Source organism: Saccostrea echinata, unplaced genomic scaffold (assembly GCF_033153115.1).
Source record: "Saccostrea echinata isolate AGI-Se365-2 ecotype Australia unplaced genomic scaffold, CSIRO_AGI_Sech_v1 ptg000004l, whole genome shotgun sequence".
NCBI lineage: Eukaryota > Metazoa > Mollusca > Bivalvia > Ostreida > Ostreidae > Saccostrea > Saccostrea echinata.
In genome coordinates, this window is record NW_026889753.1 from 2,829,619 (window position 1) to 2,846,261 (window position 16,643).

General features: G+C 32.4%; 1 protein-coding gene across 1 annotated transcript in view; it reads left to right on the forward strand.

Annotated features, from left to right (window-relative positions):
* The window catches only part of LOC133179005 (centrosome-associated protein 350-like), a 71,717-nt gene that overhangs the window by 33,255 nt on the left and 21,819 nt on the right, over positions 1–16,643 (forward strand). The window contains exons 7-15 of the mRNA XM_061313681.1: positions 4,025–4,087; positions 8,832–9,035; positions 9,818–9,952; positions 10,248–10,337; positions 10,818–10,907; positions 11,873–12,043; positions 12,300–12,395; positions 14,935–15,263; positions 15,735–15,865. Coding sequence (XP_061169665.1) covers positions 4,025–4,087; positions 8,832–9,035; positions 9,818–9,952; positions 10,248–10,337; positions 10,818–10,907; positions 11,873–12,043; positions 12,300–12,395; positions 14,935–15,263; positions 15,735–15,865 — 1,309 coding nt within the window. The remainder of the gene's footprint in view (positions 1–4,024; positions 4,088–8,831; positions 9,036–9,817; positions 9,953–10,247; positions 10,338–10,817; positions 10,908–11,872; positions 12,044–12,299; positions 12,396–14,934; positions 15,264–15,734; positions 15,866–16,643) is intronic.

The window sequence follows — 16,643 nt, forward strand, 5'->3', positions numbered from 1 at the left end:
GACAGGCCATGATGTTTGCACAAGATTTCCACTGCACCTTTAGAGTAGGGAAACTAACATCAACTGTTGACAGAAATCTCTAAAAATTGGAAAATCTGCCAGTTCCTTAATGTGCTGTGCACAAGTCTGAAAGCTTTATGGAGAAATATAAATTACTCTGTGTTTGAATTATTTCATGCATCTTGAGGGTTTTTAATCAGGGAATCAAGATTTGATAAATTAAAAAGGAATATTTGCCTTTGGAGTCGTCCAAGTACATGTACTTGATCAATGCAATAGTTCTAAGGAAATTGAATTTCTTTTGCGAAATTTTATGCAATTGAAGTAGGCTGGTCGTACCAATTTTGAATCAGCATTGATAACAAAAAGCATACAAAATGCATTTGTATTTAGAGGTTTCACTTTCTGTCATAATCTGTTTCATAAAATCATGTGGTGAACTTGAAGAATGGGGTTTGGATCCCCTTTATATCCAATCTCAAGTGGTCAATTTTACTTGATGTTAAAATCGACTTCAAGAGTTCTTTTCTGGGAAAAAAGTTTTATTCAAGAAAAAAGAAAGAAATTATATTGGTTGTAAGTGTAAAAGAAAATGTGGATCATATCCCTACCAGAAGTTGCACCAGAGTCAGTTTATGGTGTACCATCAACTAGAAATGAATTTCTTGCTTTAGGCTCCTTAATTCCATCCCACCATGTTAAATCTCCTTCAAGAGCCCTCAAACCCTGACTTTCTGACTTGTTTTAAAGTTTTATACAGGAATATATTGATCTTATCAGTAAATCTCGCTGATTCTATTGTCGTCGTAGAAAACTGGACAAGGTCTAAGAATGTGTCCCCAAGCCGAGGAGAAACAGTACCTACGGTATTAACTTGTCACAGGAAAAAAGAAAAACATACCACATATAGTCCAATTTTTTATTACAATATTTACTTACTGGAACTGTATAGATGATATAGATCTGCAAAGCTAATGTTGAAGGATACCACCTGTTTTTAGTTTAAATATTCTGAACGTGAATTCATTGAATTGCATTTTGGGTTCTCTTTTGCTAATTAATGTATGCTAGTATTAGATTGTTAATGAAAGAGAGTTTTTGTCTAAATAGATCGATACAGATCTCTTTGAATTGTCTTACAATTTTTAAACAGGACTTTTAAGTGGTTACATTCTAATGTTAGCATTACTGGTTTTTCCCACCTGACAATTTTTGCAGAAATGACCATATTCTTCGAAAACAATATTACAATGTTTGATATAATGGGTCACATATACTTGTGGAAGAAGCCATATTGAAATCTTTGATGAAAGGTAAACCAAAAGTAAACAGTATTTCTGTTAACTGAGGACTTGAAAAGCTCGATACCATGGACCTCTCCTACAAACAAATGTTGTGTGAAACTGTGTGACTTAAGAGGGTTGACAACTCTAGTCAATAAACTCCTTAGGGAGTTAACCAAATTTTGCATTCTATGTAGGAGTGCTAAGGATTAAATAGGTCTTCACAAACAAATGTAAAATCATTGATTTATTAACATGTCCATTGTTCTTTTATAGCCAGTATTCCTACCAAATGAACAGGCTCCATTTTTTGTAGCCAGACTTCAATAAAAGCCTAAACTTCTTTAGTTCACATTAGAAAAGAAAAACTTTCTATTTATAGCAACAATGAACACACATCCAAATCTCTCCAGCTCCTCCAACATAAAATGTAATTTTATAACACTTCAAAATGATGGACTGATTTTATAGGAATTGACCAAGTTCCCTGCAATTAGATCAGAACCCATACAACCCACAACCCACCTGCTCCACCCTTCAAAAAAAGGTGAAAACAGTAGAAAAACAGTAGAATTCAAGAAAATCATTTGTAAGCAAGGAATTTGTGAAGAAAATTAAAGATCTCTCTCTTTCAATCTGTATATTATCATGATGGGAAAAAATGAGGATGAGATAGGAACAATTATCCTTTAATTTAATTTGATTTAGATTTGGTCTTAAAATTTAAAATCATGATATACTGTCTCTATACTTTTGAGTGTTTCTTTTCAAATTCACGTGAAAACGTATATATTTTATGGTTTGTGAGATGACTACAATGATACATATGGAATCCTGTATCAAGAATTGTGCAGCTTTTACCAGGTATAGAGAGTATGGGTATATGACTAGGAAATGGATCTAGAGATGTTTAAAGGATATTTAATGTTTTGTAGTTGTATTTGGAATTATTTATTTATTTCATGAATGGGACAGGATTTTTTTTCTGTAAGCATGAGTGAAAATATGAAAAACCAATCCTGTCCCACAAGTGAAATAAATTCCATATCCAACTACAAAACTTTGAATTTTCTGTTTATTACACTTCCTTTGATTTGACTTTGTCTTTTTTGTAATGCAGTGCTGTAGGATGTGACATCATAATTGAGTGGTTGTGAGACGTCATTGCTAGGCCATTGAAAGATTGAAAGTTTTAAAGATGGGTGTTAACAACAATATCCAGAATTTTAAAAAGTTTTAATCTCTGTCAGGGTTGTTTTTTATCTCACTATCTTACAACAGACTGGGGAGTATTTTTTTAAAACACTTTTGTGAAGGGAAGGAAAATCCGAGTTTTCCCACATTTTTGATATTTGTTCACAGTGTGTAAGACTTCTTCACAATGTGAAAGAATATCACTTTTATTAATAAATTACAGTATTTTCACTGTTGAAAATGTAATAAAAAGGGATAATATTTTGATATCCAACCAATGCCACTTTCAGTAAATAAATTGTAAAGTAATCTTAATACATGATATTTTTTTAATGCTTGAAATATTGGATGGAACATTATGAATTGTTCTTAAGTTTTAGGGTTTTTCTTTTTTGAATTTTCAATATGAAATATTCTAATAATCCAACATTTTAGTAAAAGTTAATATGAATTTAGGCAGAGGATACTGCTACTGAAGGCTTGGAACAGTTGTGACCAGATTTATCAGAATTTGTTTTCAAAAAAGTAGTCTTTATCAAGAGATAATCAGTTGGTAAGCTTGAAAAATGGAACTTGGTTCCAAGACAAAGAAAATCTAGGGATCAAGCAAAGATTTGCTGAAATCTTGACTAATGACTGTCTAGTCTAATGATTGAAAAGGACTTAACATAGCATATACATGTAGATGTATTAAAGTTGCCTTCACTCAGGGAATGTGTTGTACTTTTGAAATTTTTAATCTCTCCATTATATATAATAATTTTAATCTCTCCATTATTTATATAATAATATTCCATTGATATGCCTGCTGCCCTTGAATGATGTGTGTCAAAATGTCTTTACTTTTAATGTATATATATATCAAGGTTTATGTTTATTTTTAGTATCAGATTTATTCAAATATTAAAAAAAAATTGTGACCTAGCTTTTTCTGAAGAATTTTGTACTTTTCTTCAGTACTTAAAATCTGTCTTACTTTAAATATGTTAACATACATTTTAATTCAGCTAAAAATCCTTACAATCAACTATGTCCTTAAATCATGAGTGATTGCATGTAGACAATACTGGTCAATTTAATGGTGTTTGTCTTGTTGGTAAATAGGTGGTGGAATATAAGTGTTCAACCTTGGAAATTTTATGTCTTTTTATAATACCATTAAGTTTGAATTCATTTGAAAATATGGTCTGTGTCAGAGGATTGTAAACAGGATAAAGTAGTGACAAGGGAAATGTGCTTGTGTGTGTTTGTGTGTGTATGCTGATTTTGCCACTGTTGCCAAGCAATAAAAAATCTTCAAAACCTTTCATTTGACTTGCCATTCCTAGGTTTAGTTAGGATATATGACATATATATGTGTATAGTTCCCTAAATATCAAAGAATAATGTTGCCTGCAGGTACCCCATTTTTATTTTGGGAAAGTGTTACTCCTCATAGATCAGGCTAACAGACCGCAAACAAAATGATCCCTAAGCATCCAGCAGGCTCTGTAGGCAATGCGATGGACATAGCAGTAATGTTTTAAGGGATACTATTTTTCTTGTAGATGCATTGTCCAAAATTAAAGAGAAAATCCGGAAGCAGCAGCAGCGCTCATCTTCTCCCAAAGGTTTGTCTTTACTTTGATGTGCTCCAATAGATGATAAGCTATGGTCATACAACTGTTTTCTCAATAATAGCTATGATATCATGAGTATATTCAGATTGTTTCAATTATTATAACCAAATATCAGAATTAATTGCATTCTATGAAGAAAGGACTAACTAAATACATTTTCAAATCAAGAAAAAAATATGACAATTTTTTCATAAATTATGAGTGAATTTATTGCATTGGTAAAACATCTGGGAGAAAAGGGAAAATATTTAGGATTACATGAAATGGAACTCATTACAATGATTTTTTTTTTGGGGGGGGGGGGGTCTCTCATGATTTTTTATTACCTTTATTCAAATTTCATGAAGGGTCTTTGTAAAATGGAATGCAACAGACGAAAAACCCATACATTTCTGTGTCAGGTTCTTTCGTGCTCTATATATGCTTTAAGTAGAGAAATTAGATTGCTTTTAAAAATAACTTGTATTTTCACTGTAAGAAAACTAATAGACATTATTTTACATTTTTAATTACCATGCAAGAATCTGATTGCTGTGCTGAAATTGATTATTTCTTTGTAAATAAAACTTTGGATTATATGGCTCCCCAATCCTTGATTTATTTGTTTGCATGAGTTGAAATGGAATGGTTTGAAATACTGAAATATCAGTACAGCTGATATTGAAATAAAGGTCTGAAAGCTTTGGGCATGGGGCCAATAGTTTTGTGTACAGACTTTTCAATCATTTTTATGCTATATTTATCTGTCTTAATTGAAAAATATCCAACTTTTCCACCCAAGTACACTTCTTTTACATACTTATACATAATTTATGAAGATTTTGAATTTTAAATTTTTTTTGGAGAACATTTATTAAAGCGTGAAGTTTGGTCGGGTTTTGTGAATAGTGTAAAGGAATGGTTGTTTAAGAAATAATGTCGATCAAAGTGACATATTTTTAGTTAAATTTATACATTGAAAATCTTGACAAATTTCAATTCATATCTTTATGAAAGCATTACAACTGACTTATCAACGAGGACAAAGCTGACCAATTAAGTTCACTGCAGGCTGTAGATTCTACTACAATACACATTTTAGCATTGTTAACTTTTCTAATCTAGCAATGAAAGGCATGGCTAGGTTGTATGTATGGCATGACCAAAATTTCTCAAGGTTTGATCAGGCATCAATTCTGAGATGTATTCTATCCAAACAGATGTTCTGAGCACAGCTAATTCATTTTTCAATATTTACCCATTTCTTTTTTTCTGGTTTTTCAATATACGGAAACAATTGGAACTATAACCATACTTGTTCCCCCCAACAGTAAGAGTATTATACACTGTTTTGAGTTAATGGCCCCTATTCATAGAGTCCATTCATTCCTTGATATGAAGGTGTCCATTGCATATCAATATGTAAGCAGAATTCAGTGTACTACACATGCTCTCTTTTGAATCCTTAATTATATATGAGTACAACATGATTTATTACTTTGCCCTTTGTGAATAAATTCAAAATTTGGGATTGAGATTTTAGTTTGGAATAGGTTTACACCAAGAAACTTAGGCTGTAAATGATAATCTGCACATTAAAAAAGAAGAGCACTAATGTAACATTGATGAACAATACAAGCTTAGTAAGAGATTACATTACAGGCACAAAATGACCCCACCCCCTTACCCCCTTCCTTCTTTTTTTTTTTTTTTGGCACAATTGAGAAAATTAAAACTATAAAATGCTTTTAATTAAGCAATATAAACATTGCAAAAAGGAACAGTTTTAATTACAGTTTTGAAACAGTTTTTATATCGGAGTGTAAGATGAGGAACATTAGAATTCAAAAAATGTTGATTAACTTGTTTCTAAAATATTGTGATGGGGATAAGGGGCTTGCTGTTGTTCAGTACGTGATTCACGAAATAATACATTATAACCAATAATAGAGTAGAAATTGAAAATTAATGCATAATATTAAATGAGGCAAAATCACTTAGAATTTAAGGGATATGAGTTGTTTTACTTTTTGATTCTTGACAAATATTGTTTCTCCTGGGACTGTGTTTTTCCTGGACCATTAATTCATTTTCACAGTACTTTTAAGTAGAATTGACAAAATTTCATAATGGTAAACATCCTTAAGTGATAAGTAAAGGCATTACTTATTCAGAAGAAAATATGTGCTTCATAAGTTGTTTGTGCAGGCTATTTAAAGTAGGATCATACCAACATTTAAGAACAAATTTACCAAACCCAAATCAGAAAGTAGTAGTTTAATTCACAAGACACCCAATACCTCTACTTTCAGTTTTACAATGGAAAGGTATTTATCTTAGATATCTGTCTTTGAAGTGTAGAGTTGTATTGTTTTTGAACTTATTTGAATACTACAGCTATCCTTCACAAGAAAAAATGTATTCTGTGTACAGTACAACTCGATTATAACAAATATGTGTAAAATGAAATATATGTGTAAAATGAAATAATTTTTAATTGTCCAAAAGTAGTAAGATTTAATGAAGTAGGAACTGTTTATAATAAATTGTGCATATAATGAGACAATATTAATAGGCTGTTTCTGAAGATAAGTTCTAGCATTATTGTATGAAATTTGACACAAAAGTAATGACCTTTGATATGGACATCGCAGTATTCCTATAATGTATGCTTAATCTTCCCTGAGAGCATTGCCACAACTTTAGAGACTCTTATAATGCATTTTATTTTGCAGCAGAGGTTTTATACTTCTTTTCTTTTTCTTTACAAAAGATTGGATATGTTTGTATATGTAAGGAATGTTATTGTTTTGATCAGCTGATTTTAAACATCCTAGTACAAACACAGTCCTCTAGGATTTGTACAGATGAATTATACGTATACAGTTATTGGGAGTGATATTCATTGTGTCATCCATTGTATGGCCATAGCTGTGCTGTTTACTAAATGTTAAGCGTAGATGATGATCTTTCGTGTTCTGTCTGTAGTTAACGTACAGAAGGTCACTCTGAACCAGCAGTGTCTCAGTTTGAACTTGGTTCACACCACATCCTTAATAGATGGTTCATATTACCAGGAATTGTTTGCGGATATATATCGCAGTAAACAATCGATACATATCATCCCTATTGCTTCATTGTTAATATAAGAACATTGCAGATATTCGACCACTGAGGCTATATTGGTGAATGTTTAATTAAAGGCTGTGTCATATGATAGCAGAGGTTATCAAAATCTGTAAAGAATCATTCAATGTTCAGGTTTATTATGGAATTAATGACAAAAGCTTAGGGTTAAGGCATTCGTATTAGACTAGTGTTTGAAATTTTTTTAGAACTGTCAGTAAATGGACATTTAATGAAGCTTTTTAGAAGGGTAATTAGGATGAAATCAAGAGTCCAAATGTTTGCTGATTTGCTGTCAGCAGGATTAACCAAAACTGAAAAGAAAAAGCAAGGCCCTTTTAGGTTTCAAATAAAGATCTATCAATGAATCGTAACCAGATTTTAAGCAATGAAGACCAAATTCTGAAATTGATTTTATGATATGTTAAACAAAGTTTTATCGTTATCTAAGCAGAGAACTTTTTTAAAATAATGAGGCATATTTGATAAATTATGACTTGTTGTTTTGCTACTAGTATAAACCTTACAGAGTTATGATACAGCAAAAATTTCTGTAACTATATTGATAAATGTCTGATTAAATACGAGAGGCAAACTTGATAAAATATGAATGTTGCTGTTTAATGTAAACCTCATAAAGTTTTGATATGTTATGGCAAAAATGACTGTATTTGGACAAATGTATTAGAAATGCATGAGTTTTCTTAAAGTGTGTCTGAGATTTTACAAGAGCTGTCCCATGTCATAACCTGTCAACAAAGTGCTGTTTTATTTGGGGATTGAGTTCTTCAACCTATTACAGTCACACCCATCTTTAAGAGAAACTGGCTCTCAGCTTTTGCACAGGTTGTCACCATACACTGTAAACTCCTGTTTAAATTGATGTCATAAAATGTTTATATTTTATAAACATGCCACTTGACCTGCCTGCTCAACTTTTGACTTCTTAAATATTATTCCATGGTGATGATGTATGATGACTTTAACAAAGAAATTCCTTCTTACTGACATGCTTTAGATGGTGTTATCCATATTTCAAAAGGATTTCCAGCCTGAAGATTTGCAATGTCATACTTTCAATCAAGTTTTTCCTAACTATGAATCATTTGGCATCATTAGAGAAGGACAAAAATTTTCCTTTAAAATTATTTTTTTAACCATCTACAAAGAAATGTAAAGCATTTTCCCAGACCTATAATAATAATTAAATGATGTAACAGACAAAGGTAAAAAAAAAAATGCAAAAAATTACAGGTATTATGTTTGTTTGGATGATGCAAGCATAGTAATCATAATGCGTTAATTTCTTAAATGATATATATTAACAGAAGATGTTTTCTTTCTTTAAAGCAGAAAATTTAACAGATGATCATGGGTATATTCATGTATGATTTTCATGTATGAGTTCAATTCACTAATTCTTTTTTCTGCACTAGGACTAGGTTATGTACAGATGATGTAGTTAAGTCTCAGTGTCATAACTGACATTGTATACTGTGAATTATTGACCACTGCATGAAAAAGACAGTAGGAATTTTAAATTCTCTTAATAAACTCCAGATAGGGATGCGAAATCTTTTACATACTTTACTTTAGAATTAAGTACAGAATTCTTCCTCCTCTTCTACAGTTGGTAACCTAGATAGGAACGGGGATGAGGATGAGATGGGAGAGGCTGATATGAACCCTATGAATGGTCCACATCACTACCATCACAATGAGTACGAGCCTGTACTCAGTCGAGCTTCATACGACCTCCCGCCACCTGATGGTGCCAATAGTCAGAGGAGAGTACGCAAGGTGGCTCCTGCCCCTACTGTTCCTACGTACAAAGGTAAGATGCGGCGGGGATGTGGCGTTATTACATTTATAAGAAATATCTTAAAATGTATGACATGAAGGATTGTTAATGATTAATACGTTCTATTTCCACTATGGAAGAGTTATACTTCTTAGTGTGCTCTTTTGTGAAAAAGTCGGAAAATGTACAAATCTCGCGGGATTTCTGGGACAAACGTAACATAAACATGTTAACAATATGTTGAATGTCGATGAACAAATCCTAACAAAATGCAAATGAAATATTTTATTGTTATGGACTTTATATACATCAAGAGTAGGAATGACAATGATATCAATTTATATCTATCGTTGATCGTATGTATCTATTTATCATATGGTACATCTAATACAATACACATGCCTCGGAAATGTCGTATTGTTTATTAATGGATAATAAATTTAGGGTTCTCGCTCTCTTACATATGTCTTTTAGTTCTTCTATTCTTTAATTGGAATGACAAATACATTTAACATTTAAAATTGGATTGAGATTGGCATGTTCTGTATTATCTGCAACGCCATGCTGTTCCAGTCAGACGACCAAACGCGCCTCTAATTTTGAAGAGTTCACTAATGAAAATCAAATGTATTGAAACATGAAAAATTGATGAATGTAAAAGGAATAACAAGTTGATGATAAAACCTTACAATAAATATTGATTGAATGAAAATCTTAACATTATGAAATGAATTTTGATTTAAGTATTCCAGCAAATTAATCATTAATTTTTCATTGGAACTGAAACTGAAAAAAAACTGCAAAATTATTTGCAGGTTTTAGTGAAGCAGAGGTGAGGTATAAATATGCCGACTTCAAACCCCCTAAAGTAATGGACTGGAGGAAGCGGGAAAAGAAAAAGAAAGCTGCTATCAAACTGCAGGAAAAGAAAATGGAACAGGCCACCAAAGGTAATTAGGTCAAGGTCAAACACCAAAGGCTAATAGTGTGCTATTTTAGGTGCAGAAGATTAGGGGAGAAAGGTGACTTATATCATACGCTTAGAATATAATTGTTGCTAATTGGACCTGCCTGAATGATTTATAATAGGGTATATTTTTTAATAAAGCAAAGATTTAGTCAAAAGATAATTGGAATTGTATCATTGTGATGATCTGCATGAGTGAATACCGGTATATGTAGTGGTGTGTGGCTTCTCTTTTGAAGAAGATAAGACCATATATAGACGATAATCCTTTATTGCAGAATCTGTCCCAGAGGAAACCAAACCCAAAAAGAAAATGACAAGGATTGTTGCCACTAGCAACAAAAAACCTGAAAAGCAATCAAAGAAAGGTATTGTCCATATGAAAAAATAAAATCAATGGGAATAGCAATGACAAGAGGAGGATAATGAAAGTGAGTGTACAAGAGCAGGATATTAGAGGGAGAAATGAGTGAGCTTTAATGGCACTTATTTGTTAAAGTAACAAAAAGGCCTCAGGATAATTTGTTGGTTTTGAGCTCTGTGGCTTAGTGCAAAAGTTTGTTGTTTTTTTTATATCATGCATATTTTATTACATTTACTTTTTTCCCACTAAAAAACAAACATGTATTATTACCATTAGTGATTCACTGATAAAAACTGTTTTTTCAAAAGTGCAGTTTTTTTGCACTTTAATTATATTTGCTACCTGCACTTTTGTGACATGGAATGTGAACATTTTTTTTTGTTTCCTTTGATAAGTAAATTAATTTCCAATAATTTTGTTCCAGAATTTTAATAATCAATCTGATGACAGTCGACTAAGACTATATTCCCAACTTGTTTTGTAGATATTATTACAACATCATCATGGCGTGCTGGACAAGAGCTGATTCTGCGAGAACTGGGACCAGCAAAAACGCGAAGGACATCACAGACTAGTAAGTGTCCACAATCGCAGACTAGTAAGTGTCCACAATCACGGACTAGTTAATTAAGTGTCAAGATGACATGTACAAGTATAGAGTTCTATTCACTACAGAGGCGAGAATCAAAAGTATATTTACCAAGCACCGTAAGAACATGTACACATGAAAGTTGTAATTGGAGAGAAATGGACAGATATATACATGTAGATGAGATATTAAACAAGTCTAATGTTAAAGCAAGAAGGCTGAACTCATCCAAGTCAAAAACAGTCTTGTAAATGTAACAGGCATGATGCCATTTTTTCCAATCTGTCAAGGGGATCTAGACCAATTACTTTTATATGAATAACAAAATTTGGGCTGTTTGTGCTACATATTCTAAGGAATATAAGTGCATTGTAGCCTGTACAAAATTCATTCCCCACCCCATGCATTAGAGGAAAATTGAGCCCTAAGATTTGATGAAGAAAGGCACAGACTGTTTTATTTTGAGAGAGTGGGTGTGGACTAAATGGTTTAGTCCAGTTTCTGAGTGTCTCTTTTCATCATGTTTATTTGTAAAGATTCAACAAGTGCAGTTTTGCATGTAATGATGACAGTAAATTGCTTTGCATTATTATAACTGTGTGTGGGGTATTTGGAACCCTGTCAGCCAAGTTTCACCTCTCCCATGGAACTAAGTGAATTGATTTTACATCTGATATTTAAGCCTATGATTGAGTAATATAATATACACAATGGCCTACCCAATGAGGGGGTGATGAAACTTTAGCATGTGATATCAAATGAAAGTTAAAAAGACAGAGATTTGAATTTCTTTTGCTGATAAGTAAAATCTTTAATCTATTTTAAAAAAGGTAAATTATGGTTATTTTCCTCCCAATTTTTGTGTTAAACAAGTGAGTTGTTGTGAAAGAAAAAGTTATCAAATACATCTTACACACAAGTTAGAATGTTTTCTTGGAACTTTTTTTTAGGTGAGGCCTCTGTTGATATCAGACCACCAGCCACTGGGGCAAGTAACCATGACAACGAAAAAGACAAACGGGAGGAAGTGGCTGAGCCGAAAACGGCAACAACAGTGGAGCTGGAACGCGCCAAGGCTCTGTCTGAAGAAGCCAGAAAAGTGCTCTCGGATCTCAATATGGGTAATTAATATCCATTTTATGAAGGACTGGATATCTGGACCAACATCCAATTTATTTATTCAATATCTGGATTAATTTATTAATTGCACTTGTCTTCATTTAAATGATTAATAGAAGAGTATATAAACAATATTTGAAGAAATATGTGTATGCTTTTTGCAGATCTTCTTTCTTGGTTACAGTGGATTTTATTTTTTAGTTGTTTATAAAACACAATAACAATTTTACAGGTTATAAAATTCTGTTCTCCAAATAGGTTCAGAAAATGAGGACGATGACAAGCCTGGGAAAGAAAATGAGGACAACATCAAACGGAGGAGATCAGCCAAGAGGAAGGCCAGTAAAACTATAGGTTAGTATTGAGGACCGAACAGAGGACCACTGTACTGTAAACCAACTATTATTCCTGACAACTCTTATTTGCAGTTCGAAATTTCTTTGTAAATATGAATTTTCATGATTGGAGAAACATTCTACATAAATATACAATTAAATAAATGGTGTGTGGTAAGAAATATTCTCAAGAAAAAGGTCTGAAACTTGCACACAAATAAAGATTGGTTTACTGATTGGAAGAAATTGTCATAGGTCTGTATCTTGTTTTGAAGGTTTTGCCAAATTGTGTGTGTCTCAAATGAGTCTTGAGATTTTGAATGATTTGTTAGTCATGTTTTAAGAACAGGATATCTCAGTAAAGTGCATTGCTTTGAATTCTTTGAAATTGTTGACCAGTACTGTGTATGATGTCATAGAGTGTCAACTGTGGGGTATGAGATAAAAAAGGTGGATGAACCTTTCAATCAGAATAAATCTCTTTCGTGTGTTTATGTCAATGTTTGTGGAATTTTCCAGAATTTTACTTCAGCAAGAACTAGCCTTTCTCTGTAGAATGTTTTTTTTTTTTTTTTTGCAACTAAGAGTCAAAAATGTAAATTGAGCTGAAGTTTACAATTTAAAAAAATAGAAAGTAACTTTAGCAAGAGATGAATTTGTTATTTAAGATTTAATAAAGGTAGTGCAAATTTCAATATTATTTTTTATAAAGCAGATCACAAAAAATATTTTTCAAATGATGCAGAACATTAGGTTATTATATGCTGAACATAACTATGACATGAATTTAAAAAAAAAAGAAATTGATAATTAAGTTTTGAAGTAATGAAATTGAAAACAGAAGGGTATTTCTAACTTGTATGCAAGTGTTAGGAAATCAATATTTCTGCAGCATTTTCACAAATTTTGATACACACTGTCTTGATAATAGTCTTGTTGAATCTTACAGATAAATTTTTCTGATAAGTACAAGGAATGCTCTAGTTGAGTCTAGTTTAAATACCCCAATATTGAATGCCACAGTGTGTAGACTCAAGCTTTAATCAGAGTGATCAAGCCTCTTTTTCATTGTTTCTGTGCACTGAAAATTTAAACATGCCAGTTTTTTTTCTTTCTAAATTGGCTTGTGTATACCAGAAATTGGATACTGGATTTAATCTAGATCGAATGACATGACAATAGGGTTTACAGCAAGCGTTTAATGGAATGGTGATCCATCTGATTCTAATAACTGGATAGCCCAGCGTGATCCTGTCGATAAGAAAGCAATACACGACAGCAAGAAATTTAATACAAATATTTGTTATGTAATCAATAACTTAACAATTCAATTCAATTCAATTTTCATTTCTTTTAAACAAGAAATTTTTGGATGTTATAAGTTAGACCAGTTAAATATTTGAATTTATCATTAAGTTTGGAAAGGACCTCTTGTACTAAAGTCTTCTATCTCAATCTTAAAAAACTTAGCAATGGGAGTTCAGGCGGGGAATGTTTTCAATTATTTTGTAATTATTCCTTAGTGTTAAGAAAGAATTTCTAGATAACAGATTTGAGTAATTGTAAATGCAGGGGGTAGGTTTGATTACTGGAAGAGCTAAGAGGTCAAAATATTTACGTAATGTGCCCCTAAGTCAGTTGTGTATGGGTGTATATTGCCAATATTCACGTAGTAGATTTTTATCTGATTGTCTCGCAGGTATTGTCTCAGAGCCAAAAACTTTGTAGCCTTGACCCCATTGAATCATAACTGGGAATTATTAATGAAATATATTTTGTTTTACAACCTATGAAAAATTATCTCCGTCTTGTAGATGGTAGAATTTAAGTTCTCTCCTCTGCATAAGAATACAAAAAGAAATGTGAAAATGATATGGGTAGTTTTTGACAGTGTTGGGAAAATAGTGGGGAAAAAATGTCTTGATGACTCAACTTTGTAATTTTTTGTATATTTGGTAAACACCAGTCACATGTTATTACAGGATGAACAATTTGGAAAGATTTATGTATTTTTAAAATGTTCTACCTATTGTTTGCCAAAAAAATTTCATTGATTTTTGATTTGATTAAAAATGTTTGCTGGTGACTTAAACTGTATCCCGTGATGTATTAATCGTAAAAAGAGGGCCAAGGTAGGCCTGCTGTTCCAACTTATCTGGTAAATAGATTTTTTTCAAAGACTGTCTTATCTTGTAACACCACTGAAAGTACAGAAAGGTGTATAAATAATATTAATCAGTTTGTTTATGTAGGGCTTCAAATACTTATTGGCAGAAAAAGAATGACACAATTATTTCCCTCAAATTCCATAAAGTGTTTTAAAATTTGATTTGCAATAAATGTGCATAAATCTATCTAGAAAACATCTGGAATTTGAAAGTGTACATTTATTTCTTAGTAAAAGGTCTTTAAGGACAACTGTCATCTTGAGAATAAATTTTAAAGAAAAAATATTTGTTTTTGATGTTTTTCACTTGACATTATAGATGTAATATTAGAGCAAAGCTTAAATTATATTTTATGTATGTAGTCTGAGGAGAAATGCTTTCTTTCTTCAGAGCCGGAAAAGCAATTGAATGCCAAACAACGACACTATGATCAAGAAGAAGTCCGTCGATTCATCCAGAAACAAAAAGCAGACAGACTGAGACAGCAACGTGAGGAGGAAAAGAGGAAGCAGAGGGCACAGGAAATGAGGAGTCAACAGCTCGAGGAACTGAGGAGCAAACAGAAACAGAGTGCCCATGGCTCCAAGAGGCCCACTAAGTCTGCAGGTGCCCGGAGTAAGAGTAAAGCCCATGATGAGACTTTTACCCATGCTCCAATGACCTATATGGAACTGCCCAGACATCATCCATTTCATGAGGATCTTCAATCTGGATCTATGGTACTGAATTAACAACCATGCATGTGTCATACCGAGTTAACGAAAAATGTTAAGGAGTCATCATAAATTATATTCTGCTTTAACTTTTTAGATTACATAATTATAAACATGTACATATATTAACTGCATTTTGTTTATTTGGGTGTAAAATCCAAGGAATTTCTGATAACTTCTGGGTAAGTGCAGATAAAAATTGATTTAATTTGATTTAATGCCTCTTCTTAATAACTTTGCACAGGGATATGTGAAAACCCAGTGCCAAAATCACATAAAGACAGTATTTTTAGCAGATGAGGATTACATTGTCATCGTTAAACATAGTAATAAGAAAAAAATCAATCTCATAAAGTACAGATGTACAAGGAAGCACTGATCATTAAGTCAACTGGTGACTGTATTTTAAAGAACAAAGCCAAAAGTGTCAGAGATTTACAGGTTAATAAATGCATCATGGTTTATTTTACTATGCAGGCTACCACAGAGTCGGAGAGAGAAAGGCATGCTGGGATACCGCCAAGAGAAGAAGAAATGGAAATGTCTGACGACAGCTCCACATTGACGGGTGAATCTCTGGAGGCTGTCACCCCCACCATTACTCCTAGGTATCTGATAATGCCCTCTTTCCTACAGCCCAGTGTGCAAAAGCTTTTGAATAAGAAAACCTCTAGCTTTCAAAGGTTTTTGTTTTGCCCTCAGTGGAAAATGCTGAGAAATAGACCACTGAGATTTAAACTGTTAATCTTTGGTCGACAGCAGAACCAGTGGGCAGTTCATGTCATATAAAATCTTAGTTTGTCTGCATTATAAACTTATTTAGTTTACATTAGTTATACTTAGTTAGTTTACATTATATGGTGAAAAACTATTCTCATTCTCATTCTACCGAAAGAAAGATTTTATTCAAAAATTTAAATCAAGGAATTTCACATGAACAGGAAGACAAAATATGTGGTCTTAAATGACTGAGATTTGGTAACTGAAGCCGGTGATTTGGTCTTGATTTAAAGGTAAATTTAATGGGAAGAGATAAGAAGTCAATTAGAGTTATACCTTGCTATTTGCAAATTGGTGGAAAAAATACTGGAAATTATGTTAAATTCTCTCAGGTCTAATATTCTTCCTGTACTTAGCACCAGGTACCCATTTCCTTCAGACCTGGGATCATGAATTGTACTCTACTTAAGCTTTAAAAAGATTCCTAGAAGTGTCTTAAGATGAATGCTAGTTTTGCGCAGCATTGACTTGTTAAATTAAGAGTCCAAGGTCATTATGTGTTGGAGTTTTTGGAATTTCCCAATGAAATTCATTCAGTAAAATGAAGATTTCTGGGGCAGATCAAATATTTAGTTTTGAAATTTAATACTTTGTCTAAATTCTGGT